Raw genomic sequence first — 19320 nt, 5'->3', positions numbered from 1 at the left:
TTTATAATGTATTATAATATATTTAAAAGAGAGTGCATTGAAATTGTTGCAGAAAAAATTCAATAATGTTACATGTTATCCTTGTAGATGATCTTGCGCGCCAAGACAATTGCACCAGTGATGTCGCTCACCATGATGTAAGAGAAAACTCTTAATTTTTACATGCAGCTATGTGCATTAGACATTAATAAACAATTAACAGATAATTTTACTTTACATTTTACTAAAGAATTCTTTATTAAAAACATTCTATAATTTTGGAACAAATATTTATATTCTGTTTACTAATATATATAGAAATTATTTTTAAAGATAGAAATTATTTGTTTCACAATTTAATTTGGCATAATTCATTGGAAACCATATATTTTAGATCCAAAACATATAAAAGCAACAGGCAATAAGCAAATCAAAAAATCTTGACAAGATAGGTTAAATTGAGAAAAATGTCTAACTACGGGCATTATGTTTCCACTTTTAATTTTCGTATCTCATTTGTTATCGTTTAATTGTCTTCTATCTGCAGCCTATATGATATTTTACATATTACAGCAGGCGTTTAGTGATGCATATGGAGAAACGGCTGCAGACGGTGGAGATGTGGAGAACCTTGAGCTTAAAGTGGAAACTGAAGTGATGGGTGACAGTGTCGGTTGAGGCACAACCGATGAACATTCTATTGATTATACCCTTCTTGATGCGGTGCATTTCACGAGCGGTGCTGGAACGCTTTTGCATAATGGGAGAAATCAAAATTATTTGTATAAAAGAACTGAAAAAACGGACGATGCATATATGCATGCAAAACATTGCGTATAATTCTTTATCTTGGACGATAATGCCGTATGCATGCAGGAAAAAAGAGCAAAGTTGTTAGCTGTTTTATTTACCTTATAACTTTTGGGAATTTTAATGATAATCTACATCACATGCTGTTACCTCTTTTAATTCATGATTTAATGCATTATTTCGAAATACGAGATATGTCCTACAGATTTTTTTATATTCACAAATCATTTATATTTTTTGTAAAATGCACAATTCTACTTTTTTTTATCACAACCTAATTCCAGTCGAATCTATGAATTATTAATATGAAAACGTTTCAACATAATTCTATGAAAAAAAATCGCTTGCTGATGTATCAGACAATATATCCGCAACTTATTACATTAGTGTAATATAATAAATATTGTAATTGTTATTAATTATACCAAATATAGTTATTATTAAGCATATTTCGTAAATAATGTCGACTTTTTTTAATTATAAATGTCGAACAATTAATATGTGCTATATTATTGGCAATTTACATTTTTGTTAAATTAAAAAATATATATTACAATAAAACAGCTACTTCTTGTCTTATTCCTGTATTTATCGAAAAATAGATCAATAATTAATATCTTTACCAAAGATTTTATGTAAATGGATTTACATAATTTTCCACTAATCTCTCAAATGCAACTTTTTTTACATTATTACGTTGCGTTGCGTTGCATTGCGTTGCAAACCGAGTCCTGTATATTGCTAGTATTATTCCTATGTAAGAAGTCCAGTTTATATACAAAGATGAATATTAAAATACGAAAAAAAAACAAAAATTTGTAAAAAAATTTTTTTAAAATAATTATTAATTATCAATTATTGTTAATTTCTTCGAAGTTAGTCTTACACTGATGCAGTATATAAATCTAAATTTTAATTATTTCGAAAATAATAAAATGGTCGAAGAAAGAATTAGCTTGAATTTTTTATATTGCATACTAGGAAGATGCCTTTGCAAGATTTTAAAGAAGAAAGTGCAAAAGAGTGAACGAAAAATGCTGTTTTCTTATATCTTTACAAAATCGAGCATTCAATAGCTATTTAGAAACAATATATTTTCACATAATGTCGATTTGGAACGTTTGTAAAAAAAATTCAGTGGAAAAATATGTTAGGACTTGTTATGTATAAAATCTTCTTGAAAAGATCTGTGGATGTATGAATTGAATTTCTCACAATTTATGGTTTTCAAAATTCGAGGGCTTCGTTAATCTAAATATAAAAGTATTTCCAAATTATTCCAGTATCTAAGATTCTATGAATTCTAAATTCCGAATTCCGCTTTCTTTAAATTTAGCAATTATATGATCTAAAAGTACAAGAATCTTGAGATGTAAGAATTCAAGAATCTTGGACTGCAAATATATAATTTTTTTATGGAATAAAAAAGACGGTAGTTTATGTACTTAAACTAAATTTTTTACGCATACATACACATATATGTACATATATATGTACACACATTTGTTTGTGCACGTCGATATGTGTGTGTGTATGTGTGTGTTTATATGTGACTTTATACAGAATGTTTCATAACAGATATACTCTACTGTTTTTCGTTCAATGAGTATTAAAAAATTTTTAATTTTTTCTAAGGCAGCTTTCATTGGAATAAATAATTTTATAATACAATAATTGAAAAATAAGACTTCACAAAAATACTTATGGATTCTGAAATGTAAAGAATTATAAAATCCAAATAGTTGAATCGAAAAATGTTATAGTTTGAAAAATAAAGTTGAAAGGAAAGTTTACAAATTCAAAAGCACTCGAAAGCTCTCGGTATAGATAATTAAATCTATATTAGAACTTTTATTTTTAGTAATTTAATTGAATTATGCAGTAAATTACTTATATACATATTTTTCCGACATCCTTTATATGAACGAATTTAAAGTACATGAAATAATTTTGTTTTACAATATTACACGCGTTTATTAAAGCAACACTTATTGTTCTTTTATGTGGAAATAGAGTGGAATAAAATCATTCTAAATACAAGAGATATTTCAAAAGTTCACGATAGTAACTAACTTATTAAAAGGAAATACGTATAAATAATAGCATTTTATATCAATCAACGAAATTTGATAAAATGTATTTTTAAAGTATAGTATAAACTTAGCTATCAATTTAATACATTTTGTATAAAGCAAGTAACCATACATTTATTATTATTATTATTAGATTAATACAAATTTTTCACACTTATACACATGCATCTACTTTCTTATTAAGATCTAACTTTAAATAAAGTTAGAACTCGGGAATCTTTAAAGAAAGGAATTGAGAAGCTTTTTTTTAGCTAAAAAAATTTATTGAAACCAAAAGTGATTATTTTGCTTATGACATGTTTGGTCAAATAATTTATAAATACAAATATCAAACAGTTTTGTCTCGAAAAATACAAATCTGTTTTTGCACTAATTTAATAAATAACGATTAATATCAGCTATTGTTTTTTTACATAATTACATGATTTTTTAAAACTAAATAAGAAGTTTACTACGATTGTATCCGTCTCGTATCGAATTAAAGTAATTTTATTAAGAAACGGCTACTTGTGTGAATTTACATTGTTCATTCCTGCATTTGTTTATAATTTCCTTGATGCTTTTGACATCTATTACGAAACGATTATGATTGAATCTACAATGGTATATACATGCTAGTGAATATTTCGAGCAAGAATATAGGCTTATTAGAGACAATCAATGAAATAAAATTCAAATTAGCATAACGTAAAAAATATTTATTCTCCCTCTTATTAATGTTCTTTATTTTCCGTTATGTTAATTAGAATACATATAGAGGACTCATCTACTTACATAAAATCTTTGTTATTATAGAACACTCATAATGGTGGTACGCGAAAAACCACTGCGACGATTGTATATGTATAAAATATTTAATTATATTATTATATAGTTGATATTTTATTATTATTATTATTATTATTATTGTATTAAAGCAGTTATATTGATTTGTGTAATTCTTTGTACTCGTCTTTTTAATACCATTTACTTATACGGGATCTACTTTTCTTTCTGAAAAAGTACTATTACATTGAAAAAAAAGAAATATCAATTAAAAAAATGCTTTTAAATCTTGTATAATGTATAACTTTAAATATTATAACAATTATATATTTATAAATATATATATGAAAGGCAGTATTCATAAATATCTTAGTTTTTCATAGTTTATTAGCATTATGGATCCTCGATTTTACGAATTATTTAAATTTATTACTTCAGACTTGTTAAGTTCAAAAAGTTATTCGAAAAATTCTTGCAACTATATATAAATATCAAACAAACATATAGCATATTCTTAACTCATTAGCAAACGAATAAACTTCTTTATTTAAAAATTTTTCCCTTATGTCTTTTTTCTCGTTCTCCTAATTGTACAAACTATTGTACAAAATTATTTTAAAGAGATTGCAAGGCTAAAGCAGTGCTAAAGAAAATTAGTTTAATTTACAGGGATTGAGTGAAATTTATCGAAATGTAGAAAGAGATTTGGACAAAGGTATTCAGAATGCAAAAGTTTGCCCATGTGTTTCTAATCGAAATTATTTTCTTGCAACCTAGATCCCGTACAGCATATAAACATTAAATTAAGAAATGTTTACGTACATATATTTTAAAAAGGCAAAAAAGAATATGAATAATAAGAATTACAATATTATTTTTTTATAAATTTTGATTCTTTTCCAACAATTTGAAAACTAATTTTACATATTTTATTCAATTTTTTAACAGTGCAATGTACATGATATACATATGAAACCTTTGTTGCCTTACATCTAAAGCCTTGCATTCATGACTCTCTACAAATCAGTCTGAGATCTCGCTGACAGAGTATTATAACCAATCGCATTTAAACAATTTGGCTACCTAACTAATACAATTGATTAATTTTCTTTTAGTTTGAGATGACTTGAAAAGGACCTAAGCTTGTCGAATAGAAATAAAGTTAATTATTAAACTCATTTTGTTGACTTTAATTACTTTGTAAATTTTAATTATTTATTAAAATACATAAATGTATATTATACAGGATGTTCGATAATGGTTGTATCCACGTTTTACCATAAGAGCGCGCCTTAACCATGACTTATCAATTGCACTCCATGTAATTATATGAAGTGGAGAAGTAAATCATCTCTTATTGTGAAACGTGGATACAACCGTTATCGAACACCCTGTATATGTTATTTTTCGAAAGATACGTTAAATGTTGTTTAACTCAACGTTACAACATTGACAATGAAAAATATTAATATTGATTCAACTTTGGAAAAATATTCATATTTTAATTCAACATTGCTACGTTCGGCAATATTCTTTTATTGTTCTGTGCTGTATGGAATCTTTCTTATAATTTTGTACGACTCTACTTGACTCCACTTAATTCTTGTCATGTGATCTGACAAGACTTATAAGCACGTAAGTATAGCATTGGCATATTGTTTTTCATTTGCATTCGCGCTTTAAATTGAATGCGCATGAAATGTTTTCATTCAAAAGTGTATCAAAAGAGTGATATATATTGATACATGTCGGGAGAATATCTTTGTTACAAATACGAAGGAAATTCTGTACTCCATCGAAAGTTCAGTCAATGCAACAAGTGTAGTGTACAGTCGTGAGCTAAAAGGTTGCAACACTTTTTCTTCGATTGTTTTTGGAATGTAGACTTGTTCATATCAACGGCGAACGTCATTGGTTCTTACCTGTGGATCTAACCAATTAAGCATCAAATCATCTAATCATCGAAGAAAATATGTTGCAACCTTTTAGCTCATGACTGTACACTTCATACATTGTACACAAAACACGTGTTTTCAATTGATTTAATGGTAATTACCCAGAATGCCCCTACCACCTCCGATTTTGAAGAAATTAGGTTCATTCAACGCATTTTTGCACGAAACGAACGAATATGGCAGAAAAAAGTGTCACTCTGCCCCGCGAACCAAGATATCAAGCATTAAAATTGACGACTATTGAGGTTAGAAAACCTGTCATGACCGATGTAATGTAACACGAGGTGATCGTATGCGTATTCAAAAAGTGCACAAATTTGAAAAGCGTGTGAATAAGTATTTTCTAATATATTACACAAATTCTTTGCTTTGAAAACATAAATTATTTTCTTATATAATTCTTGTGTTCTTAAAGCAGAGAATTACGAAGTACTAAGTTTTCAAAGCAAATAATTAGTATTATATGTGTAATTAGAGAAAATATAGTATAGATAACGAAAATATTAACAAGACTCCTAAATTACGCAAGGTGGCATATCGTGAATCAAATATTTGCTTTACTAAATAGACGAGTCTATAATATATATTAAAACTATAGAAAAGATTAATAATTAAGATCTCTACGCAAGGTAGAATTATCTATTTAATATTTATTTGTTGCAATTACGCGCTATTATTATATAAAATGCAAATCCGTTTTTACAACGTTATTAATCCTTTGCTATTAATTCTTTAATAAAAAGACAATACAAGCTTATACAAATCTTTAATTTTTGTGATACTTTATTGTAACAATTTCTTCCATATTTTTTCTTTCTCTGTGTTATAGTAACGTCTCAGAAAATTCCAAACTATTAAAATACATATGTATTTCTACGTGATTTATTCTACGTGATTTATATATATGTATATAGAATTATTAAAAATTGAATTTTATTTTCAGATTAAATAATAAGTAGATTGGTTTGTTGTATATATGTCCAATTTGTATTTATTTTCTAGGATTCTTGCAGTATTATCGAGGGTATTATATATATATATATATATATATATATATATATATATATATATATATATCAAAAATTAAAAGATTATTAGATGGAAAGGTTTATAGCATCTTGCCATATTTTTGCGTTTAATATGAATATTTTTAATAAGGATGTATATTATTTAATATTACATTATTATAAATAATAGCGAGAAACATATTAAAATTTATTTAGTGATTAAGACCTGGTCAGAACACAAGTGTCAATGTTTTTTTCACGAGTCTAGATTTAAATATCTGAAAATTTTTGTTTCCTATATAACAATTTAGAAAATAGTCATTAATAATCTTAATAAAAAAATTTAAATTAGTTACTGTTCTAAAAATTTTTGAGAAAAAGAAATATCTCTATATAATACGATTTTAAAAGCACCGACGAGAGATTATTAAAGACCCAGGGTAAATTTTTATGATCGTCACGAGGACCTCGGGGGCCCGGCGGTAATTGAAGAGCGATGACGTTATCGACTATAGATTGAAATTTATGATTGTTAACACATATTTGAGTAATACATTATTAAAATCTTGATTTTTTATTATACGAATACTTCATAAACAAGTATATATACTTATAATGCAGTAACATCATTCTACGGCAGCGTTTCGAAAACTGCCAGTACTGAGAAGCTATAGTATACGTTACGTAAACTATAGATTTTCAATACTTACAGTGAATTTCGGAACACAGCCTATATTGCTTCGAAATTTCAATTCTTTTTGATCAATTATTGTTTCTATCGATAGTCAAACTTGGATGTTAACATTAAAACTGCAGTTTTTAATAAAAATCAAGAATTTTTGGGTTACAAATCATAAACATATATCTATGAAACATCAGGATAACAATAAATCATAAAATTAGTATATTACTATATTATCAGTTTATCATTTAAATCTTAACAGTCACACAACTCCCGTAAGGTTAGCGATTTTTAATAATCTTTCGTAGATGCTAAAAGCTAAAAAAAGATGTTATGAAAAATTATAATTTTGCAAACAGATGAATTATAAAAAAATAGTTAAACACATATTCACATTGTGAGATGATCTTGTTATAATCTTCTATTACACTTTCAACATGAGACAATTATGGTACTTATATTGCGTAAATTGATTTGCTTTTGAAGCGTACGTTACAAAGTGATAAACAAATGATATCGCTCAATGATGACCTTTCCGTAGCATAATACATTTCAACATTTCTTAGTTTTTTGAGTTATTTGGAACGCATACATTATAACTTTAAGTGTTGTAAATTTTAAGACAAATATGAATTCTAAATTTAATAAATTTTATTTAGATATTATATATATGATATCCAAAATTATTAATATAGTTTTTGCTTTTGTCCAATTTTATTAAATTTATTTAAATCAATAGGATATATAAAATAATATTTTTTTAGCAAGAATTTCTTCGAAAACGTAATTACGCGGAGAGGTGCTTACATTAAAAATATATTCATTAAAAAATTATATTGAAAGTTTCAAACTTTAAGAAAAGACACTATCTTAATGTAGTTATTATAAATTAAAATTATATTGTAAAATATTTTACAAGATATTTTTATGGATGTATATTACAGGAGATTTTAAAACATGTCATTCACATTCACTCTTTTCTTGATATAATTTTATTTTATTTATATTCATTATTTATATCGAAATATGTGATTTATATAAATTAATTTATGTAAATAAAATGTTATGATTTTATTATAAAAGGAAAGAGTGAATTTGAAATTTTGAAGGTATCTCTATTCGGACAGAAAACAGTGCTAATAAGCTATCTATTTTAAAATTAAATATATTTTATTAGAAATTTTCCTTTGTTATAAATGCATTGTTTATGATTATTTTTTACATAGTAAAATAATTATTTGAAATGAATTTTAGAAGAATATTGAATTAAAAGTTAAAAAATTAAATTGAGCAAACCAATTTATCTTAACTGGTCAAATTTTTATTACGTCAATCTAACGTAATCTTTATTACGTCAAGCTTTCCCAATTCGTATGCACAAGATTGGAATAAAAAAATTTCAGCTTCGCAGTGGTCTACGATATCGGCGCGGCTTATCATTGAATGATAGTAAACACAAACAGGGTTAAAGCTACCGTACTTAAATGTTCGTAATCTTAAATAGTTTCTGCATGTCCGCCGTATGCTTCACTAAGCATCTCATCTCTTCTTTACAGATCATAAGAAAATGGTTATCTTGAAGTTTTACAAGGCGCCGGGTCTAAAGACAGGCCAGCTGAAGAATAAACTACACAAGGTGTCGCAAATCGAAGCCTCGGTAACCGATCTTGAGACTGAATTGTGTTATTACGTGGAAACACTCGAATCACTCCAGGAAGATGAGATTCGAGTATTAAAATGGATCTTGTCACCTATCTTTGAAGGAGGATTGCGATGCGATAGTGTGTTTAATGAGACTCAAAGTGCTACTATTATTGAAATTGGGCCTAGGTAAAACTTTATATTTTCTCATTGCTTTGTCTTGAGTTATAATTTGAGTTATAATTTTGTTTTTATACAATAGCTCTTCACACATATATAATCAGAAATCATTTAAAGCTTTGAATCTTCAAAGTTGTTAAAAATTAAAATTCTAGTTTTAAGCATACATCCGAATATCCTATTCAAAACCGGAATATAATACGTCTCATGTCATGATTTTAGACATATGCGTGCTATCCGGGTAGATCAAGTATATAAATTTTAAATATATATGTAGATTATATCAATACAGCATATTGACGTTTTTCCGTTATTGTAGATTGAATTTTTCCACTGCATTTTCTACTAATGTAGTTTCCATATGTAAAACTGTGAAATTAAATAAAGTAACAAGAATAGAAGTGGCTATTAGATACAGGATTAAACATAAAGGAAGCCTTAACAAAGAAGTAGAGAACGCCGTATGTATCTTTCTTCATTTCAATATTTAGATTTATATGCAATACTAATTTTTGTTAAAAAATTGAATCTGTTTGTTTCTCTTTTCATTTTTATCACTTTTTTCTCGTTTTCTGTCTCTTTCATCCGCATATATCATTATTATTATTACTTATTCAATATTTTTTTTATTAAAAAAGATATTTGTAAATTTAAAAAAATATATATACCGTTTTATAGATTGTAGAAGTGTTAGGAGATAGAATGACAGAATGTAGATACATAAAACCTATTGAAACATTTGATCATGGCTTTAGGCCAGAGAAATGGTTTGAAGTTGATGTAATTAAAAAAGGCAGGAAAGCTTTGGAAGAAGTTAATCAGAAATTGGGTAAGTAGGAATATTTTGAAAACTGATATCTTTCAATTAAACATTGAAACATAAATGGTTGAAATATATATTGTTTAAGTTAAAATTTAAGACATATATGTTATCATTGTAATAAAAACTAAGAAACTACAAGAATTAAGTAAATTTAATTCTTTTATATTCTTAATAGATTAATATAAATTTTTATTGTGTTTAATAATTGAATACACTTTAATTTTTTTGACATTGTATTTTCTACATTATATAATATACTACATTTGTTTATTTTACGATTTTATTTTGCAGGTTTGGCATTTGATGATTGGGATTTAGATTTTTATACAGAATTATTTTTGCGAAAATTAAAACGTAATCCAACTAGTGTAGAATGTTTCGATCTTGCTCAATCTAACAGTGAACATAGTCGGCACTGGTTCTTCAAAGGACGTATTATTTTGGACGGCAAAGAAAAAGAAGAATCTCTAATTGACATGATTATTGATACTCAAAATTATTCTAATCCAAACAACGTGATTAAATTCAGCGACAATAGTAGCGCGATAGAAGGATTTCAAATTTTGGTTTTACGTCCTACAAAAACTTATAAGTGCAGCAACTTTCATCTCGAAGACATCAAACAGCATCTCATTTTTACCGCTGAGACGCATAATTTTCCAACTGGCGTGGCACCTTTCAGTGGCGCCACAACGGGTACTGGAGGTCGACTAAGAGACATCCAAGGAATTGGTAGAGCTGGATATTACATAGCAGGCACCGCGGGTTACAGTGTCGGTAATCTGTGTATTCCAGGCTATGATTTGCCGTGGGAAGAGAAGGATAAAGTTTATCCCAATAATATGGCATCGCCGTTGGAAATAATTATTGAGGCAAGCAATGGTGCTTCTGATTATGGAAACAAATTTGGAGAACCTGTAATATCCGGCTTCGCTCGTTCTTATGGAGCGACAGACGATGAAGGAGTTAGACGAGAATGGATCAAACCTATAATGTTTAGTGGAGGATTAGGAACCATGGATGCGAATATGGCTAAGAAAATTCCAGCGGAGCGAGGTATGGAGGTAGTCAAAATTGGTGGACCGGTTTATCGAATTGGTGTAGGCGGCGGATCAGCAAGTTCTATGGAAGTGCAAGGTGATAACAGCATGGAATTGGATTTTGGTGCTGTGCAACGTGGCGATCCTGAGATGGAGCAAAAGTTGAATCGCGTTGTGCGAGCGTGCGCAGAAATGGGTGATAGCAATCCGATCCTTAGCATTCATGATCAAGGTGCTGGAGGGAATGGCAATGTCTTAAAAGAATTAGTGGAACCTGCAGGTGCCGTAATTTTTACGAAAAACTTCGACCTTGGCGATCCTAGTATCAGCACATTGGAACTCTGGGGTGCAGAGTACCAGGAGAGCGACGCTATTTTATGCAAGTCGGAGGACAGCGATTTGCTGAAGAAAATTGCTGCTCGTGAAAAATGTCCAATCAATTTTGTCGGCACTGTTACAGGAAATGGGAAAATCGTTGTTTCTGAAGAAGAGGATTATGATATTTCAAAATATCTTAATGACGAAGATAAGAATCTAGACAGCAGTAAGCATCCTGTGAATCTAGAGCTGGAGGTAATTCTTGGAAAAATGCCTCGCAAGGTTTTCAATTTGCATAACATACCATTGCAGAGATCTCCAATAAAATTGCCTGATGAATTAACTGTATTTAACGTATTGGACAGAGTTTTACGGCTTCCTTCGGTAGCTAGCAAGCGGTATTTAACGAACAAGGTAGATCGTTGCGTAACTGGTTTAGTGGCTCAGCAGCAATGCGTTGGTCCATTGCATACTCCCCTGGCAGATGTTGCTGTGACAGCCATTTCGCATTTTTCCACAAAGGGCATCGCAACTTCCATTGGCGAACAGCCGATTAAAGGATTAGTGAACGAAGCGGCAGGCGCTCGAATGACAGTAGCCGAGGCTCTCAGCAACCTGGTGTTTGCGCGTATTTCTGCATTGCGAGACGTCAAATGTAGCGGCAATTGGATGTGGCCAGCGAAGCTTCCAGGCGAAGGCGCGGCACTTTACAAGGCGTGCTCGGCAATGTGTTCACTGATGAAAGAACTTGGGATCGCAATCGACGGCGGTAAGGACTCGCTCAGTATGGCTGCACGTATCAACAAGGATATTGTCAAAGCGCCGGGTACTCTTGTCGTATCTTGCTACGCACCATGTCCTGACGTTCGTCAGATAGTCACTCCAGATCTCAAAGCTCCCGCCATGGGACAACAGGGTTGTCTACTCTTTGTTGATTTGTCTTGCGGAAAGAATCGGCTCGGTGGAACTGCCCTGTCTCAAGTCTATTGTCAATTGGGCAACGATGCGCCAGATGTCGAAGATGTGCAAATTCTCAAAAATGCCTTTAATGCTACGCAGCAACTAATCGCCGATGAGAAAGTCCTTGCAGGTCACGATATCAGCGATGGTGGACTAATTACGTGCCTTCTAGAAATGTGTTTCGCTGGAATCTCAGGGATAAATGTTAATATAACTCATAAATCTGCACCTGCCATTGATATTTTATTTTCCGAAGAAGTCGGCTGGATATTAGAGATCAGCGAGGGATATCAAGACGAAGCGATACAAATGTTTCAAAGCTATGGAGTACCAGTATATCTGATCGGAAGGTCTGTGGGTCTTGGCATGACCTCGAAGGTGATCATTAAAGTTCAAAATGAGATTGTACTGAACACTACAGTAATCGATTCGATGAACATTTGGGAAGAAACTAGTTATCAGCTAGAACACCATCAAACAAATGTTACTTGTGCCTTGGAAGAGTTTTTCAGACTAAGAGAACGAACTGTTCCAGCCTATCGTCTGAGTTTCGATCCTACTAGATCTCGACCTATACCAAAAGATCCATCAGCGCATGTCAAAGTAGCTGTCATACGAGAGGAAGGTATTAATGGCGATAGAGAAATGGCGGCTTCTCTATTGGAAGCCGGTTTCGATGTTTGGGATGTTACGATGCAAGATTTACTGGAAAATCAAATCAAATTGGAAATCTTTAGGGGTGTTATTTTCCCCGGTGGTTTTAGCTATGCCGATGTTTGTGGTTCCGCCAAAGGATGGGCTGCCAGTTTCCTTTATCATCCTTCTCTACGTGAGCAATTACAGCAATTTGTGGCTCGTGAAGATACTTTTAGTTTGGGTGTTTGCAATGGTTGTCAATTGATGAGTTTATTAGGCTGGGTAGGCGACGAGGACACTAAAGACGAGGATGGACCAGGGATTTGTTTGGATCACAATCTCTCGGAGAGATTCGAGTGCAGATGGACCACCGTTAAAATCGAAAATTCACCATCGATCATGTTAAAGGGCATGCAGAATAGCGTGCTAGGTGTATGGGTGGCTCATGGAGAAGGGAGATTTACTTTTCGCGAGGAAGTTCTAAAAACTCTCGAGCGAAATAAATGCTTACCAATCAGGTATATACTCACATTTTAACATGTGCTTTAAATGAACAAATTTTTAGGGCTAATATTTTTTAAATTAATGCTTTAATTTTGTACACACTAAAAAATTAATAGTAATCTTATATAATTCAAATTTAAGCTAAAATTTCAAAAATGTATTTTCAATGAATTAAGTCATTTTTTACTTAAATTATATATTTGATACATCCTGTTTACACAATAAATTGGATTTATTTGTGGAATGCAATGATCCAATTAGCAGAAAATGCTTTTTAATTGTTTTTTAAATATTCTATGTTTTTTAAATATTTAAAAAACATTTAAAAAATATATTGTCTGCTGATTGGAGAGTTGTGCTTAAATAGCAAATTTTTAAAGACATTTATGTTTTTAATAATTAAATTTATTATGACCTTTTGAGTTGCAAAATCTACTTTTACTTATCAACTTTTAATATTGTCTTTTTAATTTTGGATACATGCCTTTCTAAAATTTGCAAAAATTTTAATTAAACAATGTATTTAAAAAATAGCTTAATATTCCTTAAAATTTACCTAAAAGAAAACATTTAGGCTGTGTTTCAAAATTTACTGTAAGTACTGTAAGTACTGAAAATCTATAGTTTACGTTACGTATACTATAGCTTTACAATACTGGCAGTGATTTTCGAAATGCAGCCTTATTGTTAGTTGAAAATAATAAGAACATAAACAACTATACATAAAATTTTAAAAATTTCTTTGATGAAACTGAAAATTGGAATCAATGTATAATATATACGTACGTGCGTGCGTTTGCGTATACATGTACATATTTAGAGATGACAATTTGTTCAGAATTCCCTTTATATGTTATTAATAGATTAACCAGAATAAATTTTATTATATGTAACTTATATGTAACTTATATTTAAAAATAATATAATTAATTTACGTAATAATTTTACATTTATAGACTTTTGTTTATTAATATTTAAATAAAGCTAGAATTCATAGAACATATTTCGATAAAATACAAATATTTTTTAAAATTATTCTGTATATTATATATTTGTAACAGGTACACGGATGATCATGCCAATCCAACTGAACGCTATCCTATGAATCCGAATGGTAGTGTAAATGGTATTGCTGGCATATGTTCGAAAAATGGACGACACCTGGCGATGATGCCGCATCCGGAAAGATGCACGCGAATATGGCAATGGCCTTGGAAACCAGTAGGATGGAACTATGAAGCCTCGCCATGGCAGCGACTTTTCGACAATGCATATACCTGGTGTCAAGAATGCAATTAGATTGTCTGATAAATCTCAAATTTAATAATATATTTAATCGAAAAACTTTAATATTTTCATGTACTTTTTTTATACTGAACAAGATATGTAAAGCATATACATATTATGTACGTATATATATATATATATATATATATATATATATATATATAATAAGAATAATAAATATCTGAACACGAAAATAAATAAATTATGTTACAATGGATAGTTAAAAAATTTATGTTGAATTTAATGCATGTTGCATATGTCATAACGGTTTACTAAATTTTTCTGTTAATCTAACATAATATAGATGTTTACATCTTTAAGTTTTACTTAAAGATCGCGAGAAATATCGCGCATGACATAGGGTGCTTTTCAGCTATGACACAAGTCGATACTGTGTTACACAGTGTCGACTTGTGTCGTAACTGGAAAGCACCTACAGTCGTTAAGATGTTACGATTCTGCAACAGACCAATCAAAAAAGAAAAATCATATATTCTCATAATCATATATATTTTACTAGATTTTTGGATAGAATATGGGGAGAGAGGCTACGCGGTAATTAGCTAAACTTATAATGACGGCTTCTTGGCGTTGACCAATCAGCGCATCAGTATGTGAGTGATACGCCTCTGCCTCAAAGACGCTGACCAATCAGTGCGCCGATACAAGACTCGTGCCGCGTGCAGGGTAGAACGGTCAATAAGGAATATTACCTGCAAGTTATGCGCAATTTGCGCGAAGCAATCCGCCAGAAACGCCCGGATTTGTGGAAGAACAAAAATTGGCTTTTGCACCACGATAACGCCCCTGCTCACACATCGTTGCTTGTGCGCGACTTTTTGGCCAAAAACAACACACTAATGATGCCGCAGCCACCGTATTCCCCAGATCTGGCCCCTGTGACTTTTTCTTGTTCCCTAAACTGAAGAGGCCCATGAAAGGACGACGTTACGCTACGCTTGACGAGATAAAGACGGCATCGAAGGAGGAGCTGAACAAGATAAAAAAAAATGATTTTTTGAAGTGCTTCGAAGATTGGAAAAACCGTTGGCACAAGTGTATAATATCTCATGGGGATTACTTTGAAGGGGACAAAATAGATATTCATGAATAAATAAATAATTTTTGAAAAAACACAAAATTCGCAATACTTTTTGAACACACCTCGTATATCCCTCAAAATTCGAATTTTTGAGTAAAATTTTTTTTGCGAATTTCTCCAATATTTCTGTGTTCTGATAGCCCCTAGAAGAGTTTTAACTTTTATCATGATGAATCGAATCGCTAAAGTGAAAAACGAAAGACTTATATCAGTCAAAATTTAAAACTTTGAGTAAAATTTTTTTTGCGAATTTCTCCAATATATTTGTGTTCTGATAGGCCCTAGAAGAGTTCCTACTTTTATCATGATGAATCAAATCGCTAAAGTGAAACTCGAAAGACTTATATCAGTCAAAGTTTAAATTTTTGAGTAAAATTTTTTTTGCGAATTTCTCCAATATATTTGTGTTCTGATAGCCCCTAGAAGAGTTCTAACTTCTATCATGACGAATCGAAATGCTAAAGTGAAAAACGAAAGACTTATATCAGTCAAAGTTTAAAATTTTTAAGTAAAATTTTTTTTGCGAATTTCTTCAATATATTTGTGTTCTGATAGCCCCTAGAAGAGCTCTAAATTTATCATGATGAATCGAATCGCTAAAGTGAAAATCGAAAGACTTATATCCATCAAAGTTCGAAATATTTGAGTATAATTTTTTTGCGAATTTCTCCAATATTTCTGTGTTCTGATAGCCCCTAGAAGAGTTCTAACTTTTATCATGATGAATCGAATCTCTAAAATGAAAATCGAAAGACATATATCCCTCAAAATTCGAATTTTTGAGTAAAATTTTTTTTGCGAATTTCTCCAATATTTCTGTTTTCTGATAGCCCTCAGAAGAGTTCTAACTTTTATCATGATCAATCGAATTGCTAAATTGAAAAACGAATGACTTATATCAGTCAAAGTTTAAAATTTTTAAGTAAAATTTTTTTTGCGATTTTCTCCAATATATTTGTGTTCTGATAGCCCCTAGGAGAGTTCTAACTTTTATCATGATGAATCGAATTGCTAAAGTGAAAATCGAAAGACTTATATCTATCAAAGTTCGAAATATTTGAATAAAATTTTTTTTGCGAATTTCTCCATTATTTTCGTGTTCTGATAGCCCCTAGAAGAGTTCTAACTTTTATCATGATGAATCGAATCGCTAAATTGAAACTCGAAAGACTTATATCCGTCAAAGTTCGAAATCTTTGAGTAAAATTTTTTTTGCGAATTTCTCCAATATTTCTGTATTCTGATAGCCCTCAGAAGAATTCTAACTTTTATCATGTTCGATCGAATTGCTAAAGTGAAAAACGAAAGACTTATATCAGTCAAAGTTTAAAATTTTTGAGTAAAATTTTTTTTGCGAATATCTACAATATATTTGTGTTCTGATAGCCCCTAGAAGAGTTCTAACTTTTATCATGACGAATCGAATCGCTAAAGTGAAAAACGAAAGACTTATATCAGTCAAAGTTTAAAATTTTTAAGTAAAATTTTTTTGCGAATTTCTTCAATATATTTGTGTTCTGAAAGCCACTAGAAGAGTTCTAACTTTTACCTGACGAATCGAATCGCTAAAGTGAAAAACGAAAGACTTATATCAGTCAAAGTTTAAAATTTTTAAGTAAAATTTTTTTTGCGAATATCTCCAATATTTCTGTGTTCTGATAGCGGCTAGAAGAGTTCTAACTTTTATCATGATGAATCGAATCTCTAAAGTGAAGATCGAAAGACATATATCCCACAAAATTCGAATTTTTGAGTAAAATTTTTTTTGCGAATTTCTCCAATATTTCTGTGTTCTGATAGCCCCTAGAAGAGTTTTAACTTTTATCATGATGAATCGAATCGCTAAAGTGAAAATGGAAAGACTTATATCCATCAAAGTTCGAAATATTTGAGTAAAATTTTTTATGTGAATTTCTCCAATATTTCTGTTTTCTGATAGCCCCTAGAAGAGTTTTAACTTTTATCATGATGAATCGAATCGCTAAAGTGAAAAACGAAAGGCTTATATCAGTCAAAATTTAAAATTTTTGAGTGAAATTTTTTTTGCGAATTTCTCCAATATATTTGTGTTCTGATAGCCCCTAGAAGAGTTCTAACTTTTATCATGATGAATCGAATCGCTAAAGTGAAAATCGAAAGACTTATATCCGTCAAAGTTCGAAATTTTTGAGTAAAATTTTTTTTGCGAATTTCTTCAATATTTCTGTGTTCTGATAGCCCTCAGAAGAGTTCTAACTTTTATCATGATCGATCGAATTGCTAAAGTGAAAAACGAAAGACTTATATCAGTCAAAGTTTAAAATTTTTGAGTAAAATTTTTTTTGCGAATATCTACTATATATTTGTGTTCTGATAGCCCCTAGAAGAGTTCTAACTTTTATCATGACGAATCGAATCGCTAAAGTGAAAAACGAAAGACTTATATCAGTCAAAGTTTAAAATTTTTGAGTAAAATTTTTTTTGCGAATATCTTCAATATATTTGTGTTCTGATAGCCCCTAGAAGAGCTCTAACTTTTATCATGATGAATCGAATCGCTAAAGTGAAAATCGAAAGACTTATATCCATCAAAGTTCGAAATATTTGAGTATAATGTTTTTGCGAATTACTCCAATATTTCTGTGTTCTGATAGCCCCTAGAAGAGTTCTAACTTTTATCATGATGAATCGAATCGATAAAGTGAAACTCGAAAGACTTATATCCGTCAAAGTTCGTAATTTTTGAGTCAAATTTTTTTTGCGAATTTCTCCAATATTTCTGTGTTCTGATAGCCCCTAGAAGAGTTCTAACTTTTACATGATGAATCGAATCGCTAAAGTGAAAATCGAAAGACTTATATGAGTCAAAGTTTAAAATTTTTGAGTAAAATTTTTTTTGCGAATTTCTTCAATATATTTGTGTTCTGATAGCCCCTAGAAGAGCTCTAACTTTTATCATGATGAATCGAATCGCTAAAGTGAAAATCGAAAGACTTATATCCATCAAAGTTCGAAATATTTGAGTATAATTTTTTTGCGAATTTCTTCAATATCTCTCTGTTCTGATATCCCCGAGAAGAGTTCTAACTTTTATCATAGTGGATCCAATCGCTAAAGTGAAAGACGAAAGAGTTATATCAGTCAACGTTCGAAATTTTTGAGTGAAATTGGTTTTTTTCCGAATTTCTTCAATATCTCTGTGTTCTGATACCCCTAAGAAGAGATATATCTTTTATCATGATGTATCGAATCGCTGAACTGAAAAAGGAAAGACTTATATCAGTCAAATTTCGAAATTTTTGAGTAATATTTTTTTTGCGAATTTCTTCAATATCTCTCTGTTCTGATATCCCCGAGAAGAGTTTTAACTTTTATCATAGTGGATCCAATCGCTAAAGTGAAAGACGAAAGAGTTATATCAGTCAAAGTTCGAAATTTTTGAGTAAAATTGGTTTTTTTCTGAATTTCTTCAATACCTCTGTGTTCTTCAATACCTCTAGCCCACAGAAGATATATACCTTTTATCATGATGTGTCGAATTTCTGAACTGAAGGAAAGA

General features: G+C 30.3%; 2 protein-coding genes across 14 annotated transcripts in view; both read left to right on the top strand.

Moving 5' to 3' along the window:
• LOC105193747 (rho guanine nucleotide exchange factor 11) overlaps positions 1 to 3820 on the top strand; it is a 39346-nt gene extending 35526 nt beyond the window's left edge. For 7 of the 9 annotated variants that reach the window (XM_039450245.1, XM_039450246.1, XM_039450243.1 and 4 more), the window contains 2 exons: positions 88 to 137; positions 553 to 781. In XM_039450245.1, the coding sequence (XP_039306179.1) occupies positions 88 to 137; positions 553 to 657 (155 nt within the window). In that variant the 3' untranslated portion in view covers positions 658 to 781. Of the gene's footprint in view, positions 1 to 87; positions 138 to 552 lie in introns of all 9 variants that reach the window. The other 2 variants (XM_039450242.1, XM_039450241.1) reach the window with 2 other exon arrangements.
• A 1363-nt stretch (positions 3821 to 5183) lies between these two features.
• On the top strand, positions 5184 to 14743 carry LOC105193744 (phosphoribosylformylglycinamidine synthase). Of its 5 annotated transcripts, none has more exons than XM_011158317.3 (7): positions 5540 to 5695; positions 8695 to 8777; positions 8848 to 9121; positions 9432 to 9573; positions 9791 to 9941; positions 10227 to 13407; positions 14455 to 14743. In XM_011158317.3, the coding sequence occupies exons 2-7, from the start codon at positions 8735 to 8737 to the stop codon at positions 14690 to 14692; spliced, it is 4029 nt and encodes a 1342-aa protein (XP_011156619.1). In that variant the 5' UTR covers positions 5540 to 5695; positions 8695 to 8734; the 3' UTR covers positions 14693 to 14743. The 5 variants fall into 5 exon arrangements, with proteins under 5 accessions (XP_011156621.1, XP_011156619.1, XP_011156620.1 ...); XM_011158318.3 differs by having other exon boundaries at positions 5548 to 5847; XM_011158319.3 differs by lacking the exons at positions 5540 to 5695; positions 8695 to 8777 and adding an exon at positions 5184 to 5282.
• The last annotated feature ends 4577 nt before the right edge of the window (positions 14744 to 19320 follow it).

Source organism: Solenopsis invicta, chromosome 6 (assembly GCF_016802725.1).
Source record: "Solenopsis invicta isolate M01_SB chromosome 6, UNIL_Sinv_3.0, whole genome shotgun sequence".
NCBI lineage: Eukaryota > Metazoa > Arthropoda > Insecta > Hymenoptera > Formicidae > Solenopsis > Solenopsis invicta.
The sequence above is the reverse complement of the archived record's forward strand: the minus strand, read 5'-3'. Positions and strand labels throughout refer to the sequence as shown.